Source organism: Onychostoma macrolepis, chromosome 14, assembly GCF_012432095.1.
Source record: "Onychostoma macrolepis isolate SWU-2019 chromosome 14, ASM1243209v1, whole genome shotgun sequence".
Lineage (NCBI taxonomy): Eukaryota > Metazoa > Chordata > Actinopteri > Cypriniformes > Cyprinidae > Onychostoma > Onychostoma macrolepis.
The window spans coordinates 19,841,212-19,859,176 of NC_081168.1; the positions used below are offsets into that span (position 1 = coordinate 19,841,212).

General features: G+C 39.8%; 2 protein-coding genes across 2 annotated transcripts; both read right to left on the bottom strand.

Annotated features, from left to right (window-relative positions):
* Positions 1-4,600: 4,600 nt before the first annotated feature.
* Positions 4,601-14,108, bottom strand: si:ch73-43g23.1 (mucin-2). The gene is made up of 2 exons (XM_058798159.1): positions 13,543-14,108; positions 4,601-13,118 (listed from the first exon to the last, which is right to left on the bottom strand). Exon 2 carries the CDS (start codon positions 13,019-13,021, stop codon positions 5,249-5,251), a length of 7,773 nt encoding a protein of 2,590 aa, XP_058654142.1. The 5' UTR covers positions 13,022-13,118; positions 13,543-14,108; the 3' UTR covers positions 4,601-5,248.
* Positions 14,109-15,378: 1,270 nt separating this feature from the next.
* trpt1 (tRNA phosphotransferase 1) lies at positions 15,379-17,795 on the bottom strand. Its single transcript, XM_058798161.1, has 7 exons — positions 17,378-17,795; positions 16,890-16,971; positions 16,473-16,642; positions 16,157-16,334; positions 15,950-16,006; positions 15,738-15,848; positions 15,379-15,532 (listed from the first exon to the last, which is right to left on the bottom strand). Exons 1-7 carry the CDS (start codon positions 17,435-17,437, stop codon positions 15,510-15,512), a joined length of 681 nt encoding a protein of 226 aa, XP_058654144.1. The 5' UTR covers positions 17,438-17,795; the 3' UTR covers positions 15,379-15,509.
* Between the last annotated feature and the right edge of the window lie 170 nt (positions 17,796-17,965).

Consider the following 17,965-nt stretch of genomic DNA (forward strand, 5'->3'; position numbering starts at 1 on the left):
GTCTGTCATGCTTTTCTAGATTATCGGCTCCCTACTGATAAGGGTTTTGTAGTAGAAACCAATCGTGGGCGTCTCTAAGAATAACTAGCGGTGAAACATGTCACCATAAGGCAATGGAATCGCAAATACAGCAATTCCCAAGGGTTGTATATGCTCACTTACATCTGGTTGTGATCAGACACTAAAACAAAATACTTATTAAAAATCCAGACAGCCTCATTTGTATTTGTAAAACATACAACTGGGGATGTGACACATCAGGGTTCTTGAGGAAGGGTGATATCATAGATGAAGTCAGTATTTTGGATACACTGATCCAGAAGTAAAAGGGAGACATATTTTTACCCATAAGTCACCGTCAATGTGACACACTCTGCGTCCAGTCTCCCGTTCTGCAATCTTTCTGGAACTATAATGTCAGTCTGACCTTGTGTTTTCATTTAATATATAACAAAATCCAATAATGAGACATCCAGATTTGATCCCTCAGCCGTGCCGGGAAGGGGAATCCCCTCATCCGAGCTGTGTCACTGGAAACAGGGTTTCACTTTTCACATGTGAATGTTACAAACACTGAATGATTAAAACCTCCTGCTTCACAAGCCATTTCCTTTTCATTTTATGTGACTTTTACAAGGGAATTAAGGAAAATATTTGCCTCTCCCTATCGTGTTGCCATAACACACACATACAGTAGCTTAATTTCCCCTCACCTTTGTCCTGTAATTGTTGATAGTTTGGTGGTTTTATTCTCTCAACACACACAGAGGCTCTCTAGGGGCAATGTCTCACTGCGAATTCCTTCCATCCTTCAAGTTTCGGGCCTCATTGAGAGTCCAGTGTCTTGCGGAGAAGACATACCGAGAGAAGTGCTTAAGTGCTCACATCATCAAGTAACATTCAAAATATGTTCCATATGTTCTCCAGGAAAGGGAAAGTAAATCTGTTTAGAGTAAGTCAGTCAGTTTTATTTTTCTTTATTTCCCATTTGATTTAATTATTTTTTACTTTATTCTATTTAACAGATGAAAATGTATTATAACACACAAAAAAAGCAAGTGTCACTTTATTTATTTATTATTTTATTTTCCTATTTTACTTTATTTTACAGACGCCTCACGTATTTGAAGATACATAGACATAGTTCTATTTGCATTATATGAAGAAAAAAAAAAAAAAAAAAAAGGTTTGTTAGGTTATGTTTACTTAATGGAACGGACTTCATACATTCACACACTATTTTAAAACAGTGGCTCAGAAAAGTCAAATGGAATACAAATGCAATGAAATTCAGACATTTTTATGTGTGACCTGTATATCCAAAAACTTTTGGGGCCACTGTGTATGTGACGGTGGTTAATAAGTTAATGTCTGCAAATAGGAATTTAAAAAATGCCTGATGCAATAAAATAGCTCTTCAATGAAATATAAGCAAGTGAAGCATCTCAGTTGTGTATGTTTGTGGGTGTGACTGCACCACCTGCTGGTACCTCAGCAAACAGTCCATTCTCCGCCCTCTGTCGGGGTTTGGCTTGCAGACGGAAGCATTGTTTGGTTCAACCGTTGCTATATGTGACATGACTCGACCGGAATGGCAGCGGAAATACGTTTCCTAATCTAACCTGCGTATCTGATCCATCATCCTGCAGGTAGACAAGAGTTCATTCATCCTGCAGGCGAGTTCATTCATGCCTGCATGTCTTGCGGATGTTATCTCCGGAATGCGGTCATATATGGTTTGTTCTTCAAAGCAGAACACGGTACAGGACAAAGTTAACATTTCTCCATTATGGGAGTAATGAGCTATTATGTAGCAATAGCATTTACTCACCTCACAAGGCCAACTGAATTCCTCTAAGGAGCTGCTTCCTTATGGTTATTTTGTCTGGAAAAAAAATACAAAGCGACTAACACTACAAAAATGTAAGGGACACCCCTGCCTGCAGCAACCTGAGGTTAAGTGCCATGCTGAAGGGGTTAATCCTTAATCTCACTTGGGGGGATTTAGACCTTCATTTCTGTTAGAACTTAATTTAAAAACATTATTTTTTATATTTGTGAAGTGGAATAAAGATTTTCTACTAAGATTTGAGCAAATATACAGTGCCACTTTATTATTCAATAAATAAAATTAAAAAATATTAGTTATAAATAAATTGGAATACACTTTACAAGAAAATACTATAACTACTAATATTACAAAACTTTTAATTCAGTTTGATTTGTTGTTTCTTTGTAATTGTTTGAAAGAAAAAAAAAGGTCTTAAATTTACTTTCAAACAATTTTCACTCAGAAGTTTTTAGTAAATTTTACACATGGTATTTCAGTATACTCTTAAAAATTTGACAAAACCTCAGTATGTCAAATGTTTTATGACCACCAAATCAAAGAAAAATAAGTTAATATTTCAAGTCCATCTACTTATATAACAGATGTAAAATAACCACAATAAATAACCGAAATTAAAGAACTGGAATTGTTTCAATGAAGGGAAGGTTTGTCAAGACAGCCTCATGGCACACAAAATTGGAAACACTTCAGGAGTTTCGAAGTCGTTGGATTGGTTGAATTATACAGGATTTCTGAGAGACGTGTTTGTCGTGTTCTTCAACGTCCTGCCTGGAAATAAAACCCTCTTACGAAGAAGAAAGCCATTGTGTTTACAACTGTGACAATGAGCGCTTATCAGGATCAACTAAACGCTAGATTTTCAAAAGTATGTAAAATATGTAAAGTTCTCACATAGACTCTTGAAAAACGTGATTGGTTGCTTTACCTGTCAGTCATATGTGACCCTGGACGACAAAACCAGTCTTAAGTGTCAATTTTTCAAAATTGAGATTTATACATCATCTGAAAGCTTTCCATTGATGTATGGTTTGTTAGGATCGGACAATATTTGGCCGAGATACAACTATTTGAAAATCTGGAATCTGAGGGTGCAAAAAAATCTAAATATTGAGAAAATCGCCTTTAAATTTGTCCAAAGGAAGTTCTTAGCAATGCATATTACTAATCAAAAATTAAGTTTTGATACATTTACGGTAAGAAATTTACAAAATATCTTCATGGAACATGATCTTTACTTAATATCCTAATGATTTTTGGCATAAAAGAAAATTATTTTGACCCATACAATGTATTTTTGGCTATTGCTACAAATATACCCGTTCGACTTAAGACTGGTTTTGTGGTCTAGGGTCACATATGGCCTCTTGAGTGATCCTTGGCCATTCAAAGCGGCCAAGGTTCCCAGACCTTCTGCAGTCAGTCTGAAGCTCTGGCTACGCAAGACTAGACAAGCAGATGTTTGAAATGAAATGTGAGCTAGGAATTTGTACTTAAAATTGCGTATTGTTCTTTATATTTCTATAAAATTATAGACCAGGGTGGAAGAACACTTCATTTCCCATTCCCTGTTGAATTTCTCTAAATTATAATTCAATAAATTCCTCTTCCTTTAATTCAAATTCAACTTCTGTTGGGATACCCTGATTTACAGTCAGCCAGTTATCACCACACACAAACCAGAAGTATACTGTTCGAGATTAGTAGATTAGATTTCATAATGTGGAATGGTAAATTTAAGTTTTTGCGTCTATAAGTTCTCTGACTCATCAAAGATCAGTCTTTGCCCTAAGACATTCTTGTTTTGATTTCCACACTACTCCCCTTGTTTGTCTGCTCAGAGGATCTTGAATGAAGTCATGGGCTGACTTGAATATCTTTGTTTTCAATCAAACACCCCACAAACAGAGTCAAGGCCTTCTCCCCCACAAAGCTGTCTGCCCACACAGACTAAAACTTCCATCAGCCTTTCTTACAGTATGATCAGACAGGTCAGGAAATCAAATTCAGTCATTTATGGGTGCGGCTGCAATTTGGGAGTAGGGAGAAGACTGTTTGCTTGAATAAGTGGGAACATTTCCACAAAACGTCACAGCTAAGACCATGGTGGTCCATTATGTCACATTAGCCATGCTGAACACCCAAATAAAAGAAACACCCAGAATAGTTCACACCAGTCAAAACAAGTGCTACTTAGCGAACAGAATGATCCCAGAGTTGATGGAAATACATAAAAAGCGGTCATATTATCCATTTACAGATCGATCTAATTGAATAATGACTTATTATTAGAATGACTATAGCATTAGACCAGTATTTGTTTCTTTTTCTTACAAAAATACACATTATACTCATGCACATCCTTAAAAGAAAGCATTAAATAGGATGTTAGACCTTGTCCACTAGATGTCATCCTTAGATAAAACAACAGCCCAGCAGTGGCCCTAAACTCTAAGTGAGTCATCTTCTATTATGTTGTGGCTAGCAAATGTGTTTCTCCCAAACTGGATGCCATGCGAATTACCAAAATGGAAACTCTTCTTTTACATTTGAGCTTAATAATGTTACACAAAATGTGACAAAAAAAAGAAATGTGGTAGGCATAATATTTTACATTGTGATTATATAATTATAGCAGAAATGACAGAAGTCGAAGTATACAGCTTTTAGCTTTACGCTTACTGAAATAAGTCATATGTTGCATTTAACATTCAATGAAGAAAAAACACTGAGACTTGGATTTTGTAGACAGTTATCTTTAATGGGGTATATCTATGTGTAAAAAATAGCAAATGGCAATCTTCTGAAGATAGAAAGTATGTCTGTGATTTTAATACTCATGAACTGGTGGATCTTGCTCATCCACATTCTTTTTGTTTACCCAAATGTACAGCATCTACTTGCACGTCCCAGTGCACACCAAAGGTGTTAAACAAAGCAATTACATCATGTCATATGTATTTGAATAAATGAATAAATAATGTCACTTAAGAGGTGAAAATGCCAATCACTTTATTGCAGTAAAATAAATCCCTCCAGAAACGTATAACTATTAAGGGTGTTAAAAGAAGACACTGTTTATTAAACCCTGACAGCTATTGCAAGATAAGGCCTACTATTGCATAAGCCTGGACTATACAAGGAAAGTTAAGGACTTGTCTAAATGATACACTGAAATTATATCAGACAATGACAACCATGATATGTCAAATGTCAGAAAAAAGAAAGAAAGCAAAGCTGTTTTGGGTCTTCTTGAGGAGTTAACACATTGTCTTTCACAGTAAATGTTTAAATGAAATGAGCCGGAAAAATACGGTTTCAATCTTAGTCTTAAATTAAAAATGCTGCCAACTAGAAGAAATTTCAAATGTAAACAGACTACATGTATCCACTGATGTTTCATGCTCTTCGTCCCCCTGAAGGAGGCATGCTTGATGGCTTGTGGTAGCATTCTGAAGGGGTTGCATTTGGGCTTGCATTCATCCCAGTGGGGATGTAATACATGCTCTCTAGATAGCTTTGATCCAGCGATGAATGGCCTTTTGGTTCATTTTTTGGCATCTGGCTTGCAGAGCTTCCATACCTTAAGGAAGTCTGGTGAAGTGTGGTGGGCACAGGAGGTGGCTCCGGATGGCGAACTTGTGGGGCACTACCTGAGATTGCTGGGTAAGATGGCACTGCATAAGGCAGATACTGTGGTGCATACAACCCAGGACTGTGCAAAGAGGAGTAGGGCGGTGCAGATGGTGGATATAGCCCTGAATGGGACATTGCCTGCTGTGGTATGAGAACTTCCACATACTGGCCCAATTCAGGATCAAACAGCATTTTTCTGAGTGGTTGCATTGGTACCTCAATGTAGAAGTATTTACCAGTCTCAGGATCAAGAAGGACACGACGAGGACCTTGGCCACAGCTGAGCCCACTTGCATTCTCTGGATACAATACACCAGCTCCACCTGGACCTTCATTTGCATAATCATGGCCAAAAGATGGTGGCAAATCTTGGGGATTAAACAACTGAGGCCTGGGATCCAGAGTAGACATGTTAGCTGAATGAGAATACTCATGATAGGGAGCAGGACCTGCTGCCTGAGGTGAAGGGTGATTGGCTGGGCGTCTGTCTACATGCAGCCCAGAAGCTGGTGGATGGTCATCAACATAGGATTGTGAGTTTGAAACAGGGCAAGCTCGTGGGTTGTGTAGAGGCTGAATCAAAGCTGAGGCATGGGGTATTGTGGTATTGGAGACTGGTAGACCATCAGGTCTGAACTGATGAGGACGAACTTGAGCTTGCGGAGGAGCTCCGGGACAGGTAAGGACTTGGCCTGGAGACGGAGAGGCTGCTGGTACCTGTTCCTGTGGACTGTTATTGGGATGTCCTTGATGTGAATGAGAACTTGATGTGCAGGAGCAAGGAGATAGCTTAGTTGTTGGATGATACCTGCATGACCTATGTGGGGGTAAGTCTGAGAGCTTTAGTGGGCTGAAACTCTCTCGCTCATCATAGCTGGGAGGATCATCTGAAGCGTAGAAAAGATAGTCATCTGTGTGAAAACGATTATTAGATGATGCCCTTGTCTCAGATGGTGTGTGGATAGGGGCTTGTGGTCCTGATGGGTTAGAAGCAAAGGAACTATCTAGCATTGACTGATCTTGACTGAATGATGGGGTCTGCTGCTGGCAAGTGCTGGTTGTTTGCAAGAAAGCAGAAGATTGCTGTTGATCCAAACTGGCCAGTGTCTTTGTGGTGGATTTTTGCACAACACTTGGAGTTGTCGTGACTGGGATGGATGGTGGTTTGCAGCTTGATACAGCCAGTCTTTTTGTATCTCTTGATGAAGTCTCGTTTGATTGATCCATGTGTGTCACTGTTGATGGTGTTTCATTTTTCTTTGATTCACTACTAAACATTGTTTGCTGTTTAATAACAGACGATGCTTGAGTATCTGCTTTTGATGGGTCACTTGACACTGACTTAATTTCTGCAAATGACTGTTTATAGCTGGGTTTTGGTGGTACAAATGGCTTTAGTCTATCAGTGGATATTGACCTCACTTGTATGGGTAACTCGATCTCTTTTGATGCATTCACTGGCGTGGCATTATTTTTTGTACTGCTTGAAAAAGACCTCACCTCTGGCTTGCCAGATGTTGCTAAATAAGTTGGAATTTGTGTCATAGTTGTGGTGGCAGTTTTCTTTTTTTCTTGTTCTTTTGTTGAAGGTTCTTCTGTCAGTGTTCCCTTGGGACTCTCACATGTTCTTGACGAATCGTTGACAAAAGCTGTTGGATTGCAAGGCAATGATGCATTTTCTGCCTTTACTTGTGCTTCACTTGAAAGGCTTTCTGATAAACAAGCCTGTACAGGAACCTCAAGCCTGTTGACATGTTTAGCTGTAGCACTTGCACCTTCAGTGAGAACATCACACACTCCAATGTCAGCCTGCATCCCTTTTTCTTTCAGTAGCATGGATACAGAGTGGCTGCTGCTTGCAGATTTAATTTGAGTAGAGTCAAGGATTGTAGGGGAAACGGTCTTTGTCTTGGATGTGCAATCTGGTAGAACCACCAATGCAGAAACTTCTCGCTCCTTACTTGGGGGCCTAGGTGGCATTTTAGAACTCTGATCACAGTGAATGTAAGATCTCTTATTGATACATTCCGATTCAGGTAATCCATCTGTGGTTGTAGAGTGAGAATATGGTGCTTTTTGTTTTGACTCAGTCTTTGGCGAAGAGCCTTTGGATGTTATTTCAGTGATGTCAGCAACTCTTTTTGTCTCTGCGCACTCCCACGGTTGTGATATTTTTGATATGTCAACAGGTTGTTTTTCACCATGACAGGGGATTGCTTTGCTGCCTGATGTTTGTTTGTCCTTCCAACTGATGGCTTTACATTCAATGTGCAAGGCTGGAGGAGTTTGCGGCGGCTTCTCTCCTTTTTTCCCTTGAATCACTGTCTCTTCTGCAGTAGAGGTTGAATTTGATGCTTTGAAAGACAGGTTGTATGTGTTTTTCACTAACTTCCTCACATCCCTAACTCTATGTATAACAGATTTTTTGTTGCTGTCATTATCGTCTTCTGTCTCTATGACTTTAGTAGATTTCGTGCTTATATCTTCTGCAGCTTTCTCCATTGCCTGATATTCAGATATTTCTCTGGACTGTTCCAAGTCAGGGGACAAAGACACCTTCAGAGAAGATATCTTTTTTCCTTTGATAGAAGAAGGTTTCAAAGTTATCTCTGGGGTTTTCGACATAAATACACTCTTTCCAGCCAGTTGTTCCTGGTTTTCCGGTGTAATCTGGCGCTTTTTTATGTCTCTGGTTGTCATTCTGTTCTGCATGCTTATTGCTGGTGTAGCAACAACAGGACTTGTGTTACTGATACTGGCATTTGATGAGTCACTATTGTGCTTCTCTTTAGGGTTGCTACCTCCTCTCTCTTTCCTATCACTCTTGCGGTTTTGTATTTTGTCATCAACTTGTGGAGGGGCCACTATAGGCTTTGTTTCTTCTCTTGCAATGTTGCCAGCTACCTGAGCTTCCCCATTGTTAAAAAATGCAGGTCTTAAGAATGGCTTTGGAGGAACTTTTGGAGCACACTTCTTCGGCTGATGATGTGGAATTCTCTCCTCTCCAACAGCAAAATCTTCAGATGAAAGAGTACATTCAGAATGCTGGCTAGAGCTTAAACGATGTTTCTCCATGGTACTTGGTACACCATCAAAAGAGCTGGGCCTGACATCAGGATGTTTGTTTTTATCTCCAGAAGGACTTGGGTCTGTACTTTTTGATGTCTCTTTCTGCACATCCTGCATTTTCTTTGACAACACACTCTTGATAATGCAAGATGCCATTTGTGTTTTAGGGAAGCCACCATCTAAAGACACAGACTTCTGCAAGGTCTTTTTCCTGTCATTTTGTGGTGAATCTGGCACCTCCTTGGAAACTTCCTCTTGCACAAAAGCTGGTGTGCTATGTTGACGAACAAGTGCGTCTTTTGAGCGTCTGTATGTGGAGGGTGAATTCAAAATATTTTCATAGTTTCCTTTATGTTTTGATTCATCTGTGTTCCGCCGTAACAGCTGGATCTGCCTTTTAGGTACTGTCCTCTTTCCTCTACTGGACTCTTCCTTGCTCTCTAATGCAACATCCACACACTCAAAACTCCCCATTTCAAAGCGTTTGTTTGGGTCCAGGCCGTCACGGGGTAAAAAAGACGAACCATCATTTTCATGTAACGCTGAGCCACGTAAGTCTGCGTAGGTCATCCATGCAACAGCACCAGGGCTGTCTACAGTCGATGGCTGTGAAACATTTGTAGATGACCTGTGGCTTGAATTATACACATCCAAATAATCCACTTGAGGACTAGATAGGCTTCTGAAGGCTAGATCTGTAAACCACTTTACTTCATTGTCTGCATCATCAAATTCACTTCCCATGCTGGAGGTCTCACCAGTACATTCAGGAGGAAGAAAGCCTGTGCTGCTGTATTTACCCTGGGCAGCTGACTGGAGCCTCCTGGCGCCACCCTTGTTCTCTTGTTGTGAGCCCTGAGCTCTGAGCTGACTCTGTTGCTGCAAAGTTGTTGGGTGCGACTCAAAATAACAGCGAGCTGGAATTCCCGACTTTGGGTCTCGACTTGAGAGAGCTGGGCTGTGGCCTGCAGGCCCTTGTCTATTCCTGGCACTGAATGACAGCTCAACCTGTTCCCCTCTGTAACTACTATCTCCCATAGTCTCCTCCCCCTCTCCCTCCTTTTTTCCACTCTCCTCTTTTTCTCTGCATGGCTGCCTGTCAAATTCACCACCATTGTCCCTACTGATAACCCCTGGGCTTTCTCTTAATGCTACAGGCACTTGGCTAAGCCTCTTGTCACTGCTTGGGGAATCATTTTTCAACATTTCTGTTCCCTTGTTCCTATCAAAAACCTCAACATGGCATTGTTTCTTCTCTACAGATGCCACTGGCTTCGGCAGAGATGCATCCCATGGACGAGGGGAGGTTGGTGTTCTACATAATGTTGAATCAGTTGTGTTGTCAGCGACAATTTCTTGACTTTTCTCAATTTTTATTGTGGACGATCCAGAATCTGAGGTTTTAGAGGTTGAATCTTGCAGTATCTGAACTGGTGGTCCACTGCCTTTACATTTATCTGGGACAAATGCAAGGCTTTTGAGGGTCTTTGTGTCAGCATGGTCATCAAAACAATCAAAATGGTCTATTGGGTTAGCGAAAGGATGACTAACTCCATCACAGATTATGGATAAACTCTGATTTTCTGCCTTTTCAAGAGTGATGGAAGGCTCAGGTTGGAGATCAGAGGATAGTGCTGTGTGTTTGGTATGGTCTAATGTAGCTGATGAGGGCCTTGATCCACTCTCTGGTGTTGGCAAAAAGTTCCTTGAGCTAGGTAAGACAGAGGCGTAATTTCCAAAAAGATAGCTGGAAGTTTCAGAAGAGTTGCCACAGACATTTGTCTCTACTGCAGGTGATGGTGCTAAATCTTCGGTTGGTGTAACGTTATATGTGATGCCTGGGGATTTTGTATTTTGTGGCAGAACACTATATGATATTGTTTTGATTTCAGGTGAGCAGGTAACTGATCTCAATTCCAGTGAAGGGGCTGGGGAATTGGGCTCTGGTGTAAGGTAATTTTCTCTGCTGTTTGGAGTGGAGGTAATGCTCCTTAACGCAGGTGTGGAATCTCTACTACATGTTGGTGTTGCTGTGTAATCAGTTCCTGTGATGGCAGGAGAGGATGGTAGGCCATTAGGTTCCGCTGAAAAAAACATTCTCTTATTTGTAGGTGATGGACTGATGGTATAACCCATCGGTGAGTGAATTATTTCAGGTTCTGGTGAGTGAGCTGGAATGGAGTGATCAGAAGAGGAGTGCATATCACTGTGACCGCAAGGAGAAGATGTTGAGGCATCAGGTTCAGTTGAATAAACCCCTCTCTCATTTGTAGGTGATGGACTGATGTTGTAACATGCAGATGAGTGAATGATTACTGGTTCTGAGTGATCAGCAGAAGAGCAAATATCCCTGTAATCAATCCTTGTGACTACAGGGAAGGATGGTGAGCCTTCAGGTTCAGTCAAAGAAACTATTCTCTCATTTGTAGGTGATGGGCTAATGGTGTAACCCACGGGGGAGTGAATCATTACTTGTTCTGGCGAGTGAGCAGATGCTGAGTGATGAGAAGAAGAGCAGGTTTCATTGATCTCAGGTGATACAGGGGAGGATGGTGAGTCTTCAGGTTCGACTGAAGAACATATTTTCTCATATGTAGGAGATGGTCTGATGGTGTAACCTACAGGGGAGTGAATCATTACTTGTTCTGGCGAGTGAGCAGATGTTGATTGATCAAGAGAAGAGCAGGTTTCATTGATCTCAGGTGATACAGGGGAGGATGGTGAGTCTTCAGGTTCAATTGAAGAACATATTTTCTCATATGTAGGCGATGGGCTGATGGTGTAACCTACAGGGGAGTGAATCAGTACTTGTTCTTCTGAGTGAGCAGGTGTTGATTGATCAAGAGAAGAGCAGGTTTCATTGATTTCAGGTGATACAGGGGAGGATGGTGAGTCTTCAGGTTCGGCTGAAGAACATATTTTCTCATATGTAGGCGATGGGCTGATGGTGTAACCTACAGGGGAGTGAATCAGTACTTGTTCTTCTGAGTGAGCAGGTGTTGATTGATCAAGAGAAGAGCAGGTTTCATTGATTTCAGGTGATACAGGGGAGGATGGTGAGTCTTCAGGTTCGGCTGAAGAACATATTTTCTCATATGTAGGTGATGGGCTGATGGTGTAACCTACAGAGGAGTGAATCAGTACTGGTTCTTGTGAGTGAGCAGGTGCTGAGTGATCAGGAGAAGAGCAGGTTTCAGGTGATTCCAGTCTTTCTCTTCCATCTGTGGATGAATATACCAGTCCTCTTGTTACAGTAGAAATGTCAGACACAGTTAGGGAATCTATTTCCACATTATCACTGGCAGGCAGTGTAGATACAGATAAAGTAGCACCATAAGTGTCCTCCAAGTGTGGAGTCTCCGATGTGTTCCTAACTTGAGTTGGACACAAATTCAGCAGCTCAGGTGAAGATCTACCTGTGGATGCAGGTGTGGAGGTATTTTCCCTGCTTACAGGGGAGGTGGAGGTTAATCTGGGTTCTGGCATGACACTGGGTATGGGTAGAAAGTTAATATCTCTGTTTGAAAGTGAAGTAGACATTTCTTGCATAAGGCTGCAATCTGTTGGAGAAGGGTTTGACAGTTCTGATGCAGAGCCACTGTTCATCGTCCCTTGTGCAAAGAGAATGTTTTGCTCTCGTGGACTACAATAGACCATACCCTCTTTGTCCTCAGAAGACATCACATCATTTTGTTCAACTGGAGATACTGCCAAAGATCCACAGTCTGACTCAAATATTTGTTTATCTAAAAATGGGCTCGTACTTATGTGCTGAGGTGTTGTAATAATTCCTTCTTGCTCTTCTGAAGAGCAGGATTTAGGATTAGAAGGTTCCTTTGCTGGATTAATCAAGGTAGTAGCTGGTGTTGAATTCACATACGGTGGTTCAGATGCATTTGTGATTCCCGTTTCATTCACTGGGGCAGTGATTACTGACACTTGGGATTTTTCCCAGTTATCTGAATGTGAAAGCAGGTCATTACTATTGACTTTGGATGCAGGTGGTGTGCAGTCTAGTTGGTTAAGTCCATTTTTGGAATCAGACAAGATGGGTGATTTAGCTGGTGGTGAAAATGATTCCCTGGTCTCAGATGTGGAAAAATCCGGTGTATTTTCTGGAGAAGGTGTGTTGTAAGTTACTTCAGCGTTGTCGCTTAAGTCAGATCCATTGGCAGTGTGATAAGATCCTGAAGAGTCATTGGCATCATCTACTGGAAAAGACCGATCCACTTCTCTCCTGATAAATGTGGCAGAGGCTGGGCTACTGGAAAGTGATGGAGACTCGCCGTCATCCCCAAAAATGTCACACAGGCAGGTTGTTTCAGATATGGCATTATGATGGCTGGGGATTGAAGTGATGTCAAAGATCTCCACACGATTTGGCCCTTCACGACTCTGCAGGTTGAACGTGTGTGGAGCGCTGCGAAGAAACGAGTAGCTGTCGCCCTCTAGAACCCAGCGTTCCATTTCTTCTCGTCAGATATCGCAGACATTGGGTTGTCTCATTTGAGCCTTTTATAAATGCATGAACTTGTCACTCATCAGTTGTTGAATGCTTTCAGACCTGCAACATCAAAAGAAACGATCATGAAAACTTGTTACTATAAGAATTAAATAATTCTCATGACAAATACTAAAATTTCTATAGAAAATATTTTCTTGTAAGCTTTATACAAAGTTTCTGAAAGCGACTGTCTATCAGAAATTATAGCTACTTGAAACAAATGTGTCTCTTCCAAATAAAATACAGTTTACAGTTTGCTTATACAAAATTATAATAATATTAGTAATGGTAAACAGGATTACTTATAAGATTACAGGATTACTCTTATGACTACTGATATAAATCAATGCAAACTTACTGATGCAAAAATATATACAGTAACTTTGCAGTGTTATATACAGTATATACAGTAACAGTTAAACGTGTTATAACATACACGCAGAAATCATAGTTCACATAAAAGTCATCAGAATATGATACTTGCCTTTTTCTGCTGTTTTCCATGTGGCCAGTTTGAATGAAACAACCCCTCCAGAGAACATTCACAGGGGACAGTTATGCACTGTACCATGAGCTGTGAATGAGGCTCCAACTGGGGGGTCCAGGTTTCCTGTGAGTGCCAAACTGACCCTTCATCGAAGGCCACTCAGTGCACAGATATGTCCAGCCCCTCAAGCTAAGTCCAAAAAATGCTACGACTCCAGTACTGTTAGCCCTGTCTGAGCTCACAGACCCCTCTTATTTCAAACATTAATTGACACCACTTTTTAAAAAAAGAGAGACAAGCATGCACAAAAAAAGTACAGGATGAACCTGACCTGACGCTTTTTTAATCATGCTTGGACATAGGTGCATGTCTCTGCCAAGCTTAATAGGGTGTTACAGCTAGGAGCAGGTGCTGCGATAGGATAGACGGAGTCTGTGAATGGAATCCGACACAGTAGGCCAAGACAGTCATAGGGGCTCACTAATTTTAGACCTCTTCTATCAGGGGAAACTTTGCTTTGAGAGGCTGCCTAGAGACGATAGAGGACACAAAATGGCAGTTTTACAAAGTATACACCAACTGAACTTTAGTATTAGATTGCAACATCCAGCTCTTGAAAACTCTTCCTTATACCTAGAGAGTATATAAATAAAGACTACAGCATAGGCAATTCAACCTAAAGAGCTGCAATAAGTTTTTTTTTAAATTGTTTTATAAACACAAGTTTGGGAAAGTGATTCTTTGCTTTTAGCTTGAAAATGCTGACAATTGAAAATTATTTATTTCAATAAAAAAAAAAAAAGCATAAATAGCATATAACCTAATGACCACTTGACCTTCTTTCCGCATTTTACTGCCCTTTGTTCAGTGCATCAAAGTAAATTTATTTCATGTGGTTACAAACTAGTCCATCGTCTAATGGGGAAAGAATGCTGAGCACTTATGCGATGCAGGGATTTAGTGTTCACACCACACTACTGACAGAAATCCAAAAGCACAGCAGCCTGACAATACCAAGAATAGGTCTTTGATCAGCTCATGGACAGTCAAAACAGAATTCTGAATGACCATGAATTAAATTTACAGACTTGCATTCTCATGGAGCCACCTGACATTTAATACCTTTCACTGAAAGGTTGTGCTTTTACAGAACAGAAACAGGATTAACTGCACAGACGCCAGAACAAAAACACCAAAAGAAAAAAAACAAAAAAAAACCTAGTGTGTTATTTGTATCTAGCACACTGTTATCAAGCACACTGTACATAAATATGCTTGCAGAAATCCCCCTGCAGAAACATGACACATTTCTATCTTGAGCTCAGTGTATTTAGATATTCTATTTTTTGACAAATATGCAGGGGGCAGAAACTGCCCCACAAATAAAACAGGCTTAAGAGGTCACTTGACAATTTGTATACAAAACACCACGTAACCTTGTAGATACACCGCTGACTCCATAATATATGTAGTATTGGAAATTCTGATTTTGTCCTTGTTTGGAGATAACAGACTAACTGAAAAAACAATTGCATAGTAAAAAGTGCATTTCAATGCATTAAATCTAATACTGCAGTGCCACTATTCCCTTAGTGATTTCCTGGATAACATCATGACTTAATCTAACAAAGCATATTTTCTTACTACCGTCTAACTGCACAGAAGATACGAGGTTAAAGGCACACTCAAAAAAAAAATAAAATAAAATAAATCTTTCCATGAACCCTTCTCAAAGTAATCTGTGGGTGTTCAGTTTATCTCAATTATTTCAGTTTCTATCCTTTGATGTCAAAGTATAATCAACTCTGTTAATAAATAAATATTCGAGCATAATTGTTTTTTGAAAATTTGTTGTTTTTATTTAGAAGATGTTTTTCTTAGAAACAGATATTCTACTTTAATGCTTTCAAAAGTTCAATCTCCGGTTTTTGGTTTTGAGGTCAGAAGGAGATCCTCTCCAACAGCTAATGTAGTTCGATTTCACAAGCTGAAAGAAAAAAAGCATTATTACTTAATGATTTTTTAAAATCCAGTTATCACCAATCTGCACTGTACAATATCAAATGCATACAAAGGAATATTGTAAGATTACTGGAAATCTTTTACATTTTTACATAATAACAGTACATGGAAAAGAAACAAATCTTATTTTATCAGTAACACTTGATGAGTTGGCTGTGAAAGTGACTCACATGAGGGTTTCAGTCTTTGTGCTCGAGAGAAATAGCGCGGTGCTAACATCCCAGCAGCATCTCCAGGGGTCAAGAGTACGCCATTCTCTGACCAGAAGAACTGAATCCCATCTAAACACCAACCAGAGGGCAGAGGGATCATTAAAACTTCAGCTCTAACATTGTTAAACCTATTCAACTTTAAATTGGTTTTAAAAATGTTTTCTTAATACCTGACATAGCTTTCGCAACATCAATATACACAGCCAGATCGCAATTCTGTCTCATTCCTAAAAACAGAAAAGAGGCCATTTACAACTGTAAATAACCGAATAATGTATTTAAAAATCATATTCACATGGACTGCTTTCTGCTATCCTAGTTTTACCATTAAAATCAAATAAATGAATATAAATTAATCTAATCTGAAAGTCACTCACCACTGATGACTCCGCCCTCTCCAGGAAGCCCAGGTGCCAGGTGTATGTGAGTTCTGTTCATTCTGCTGATGCCCTGACTGCGTATGGAGGGCCAGTGTTTCATATATGAGCCATGAACAGCTTCTCTTGGATAGTCTGGATCATCAAGGCCTACTGCTCTCAGCTCCAGATCTGTAACCTGAATGAGACACATTATGTAACAACATTTATCAAAGTATATGGAAACTTGTGTCAAGCAAATGCTCCAGTGACCATGTCCAATTTTTAAATCTATTTTTCTATTGTAGTCTTTGCATGACCTCTGATCCAAACCGACCTGCACTGAGTGGCCCTGATTGGCTCGTATCTGAAGACGACCATCCTCAGGGTGGTTGCAAATCTTGAATCGCTGTTTGTCATTGGTGGCCACCACTCGCTCCAAATCATCCAGTGAAAAAGAGCGGAACTGCTGATGAGCGAGAAGTTCCTCCACAAACACAAATCCATCTGTGGACAAGGTCACATAATTACAGACAGACAACAGGGATGATTAAAAAAACTAAATCCAAGGAATTATAATTTATGAATGAATCATTTGTTTTCTTGTCCAACAACAACTGTAATCATCCTCCGCTCACAAGAAATTACACAAAATACCTACATAACTTTGTAAGCAGACAGGGTTTGTGTTCTCATGTGGGTGCACGTACAATCATTATCATCAATCATACACTTCATGGATATCATCTCTCACCCGAGTTCATCTGCAGACCCATCTTATTGGCACCATGGCGTAATGCATAAGACAGAGATTTAGACAAACGCACATCTCTGCTCTGAAAGATGCAACATAGAAATATAACAATTCATAACAGTGCACAGAGGCTTTCAAAACTTTAACACAGTAAATGGGTAGTTACACAAAATAACATTAGCCTACTTTTCACTCAGGAGATGTGACCTGCTGTGCTTGTAACTGTTTTAAAAAGTATTTTGTTTTTCATAATGAAATATATAATAGTTATTTTATATTTTCTATGAACTTATAATGAAACAAATACATTTTAACCTAAAATCTAGATTTTTGATCAAAATATAAAATTAACAAAATGTCAAAAACTGTTTAAATAAGACCTCGTAGTAAATAATTATGGTAAAATTGTGGTTACCATAGTAAATGTCTGTATAAAAATAGTAAATTGTAAGAAGACCACGGAAGTGAACAATCATTGTTTCTCCCACCTCTTCATTCCGGTTTCCTCGCCCTCCTCTTCTTCCTCTGCCTCGAGGTTGACAGTCCATTTATGACACACCCGTGATTGTATTGCAGTTACATTTGTTTCGTGCAATTCTTCACATCTAAACAACTAACAACCATTCATCTACAAGAATATTGTAGGCTACATTTAAGCTCCTTTCCAAATGCTTTCGTTGCTGAAATTCACGTGACAACCGGAACGGAGGAAACAGTGAAAGAAGCATTAATGAGCATCCAGCGGCCAGCAGAGGGCAGGAAAAACCTTGTTTTAAATATTCTGAGAGATTTTACACCATCTAGCGGTGATACCTGCACTGATGTGTGCGGTTTTAGATGAGGTGTAAACTAGCGATATTTCATTAAAAGAATATAACAATAAATTAAAATATTACATTATTTTTGGAACACTACTGCCCAACAACTTATAAAGAAATAGAAGTTTTCTCTTGTAATAAATAATTGTTGAGAATTACAAGCAAATTATTATTATTATTATACAAGTTTTTAAACCAAAATATTTCCCACCCCCACACAGAGGGGCATCAGTCGTCCATCTTTGTGCGGGGCATTAA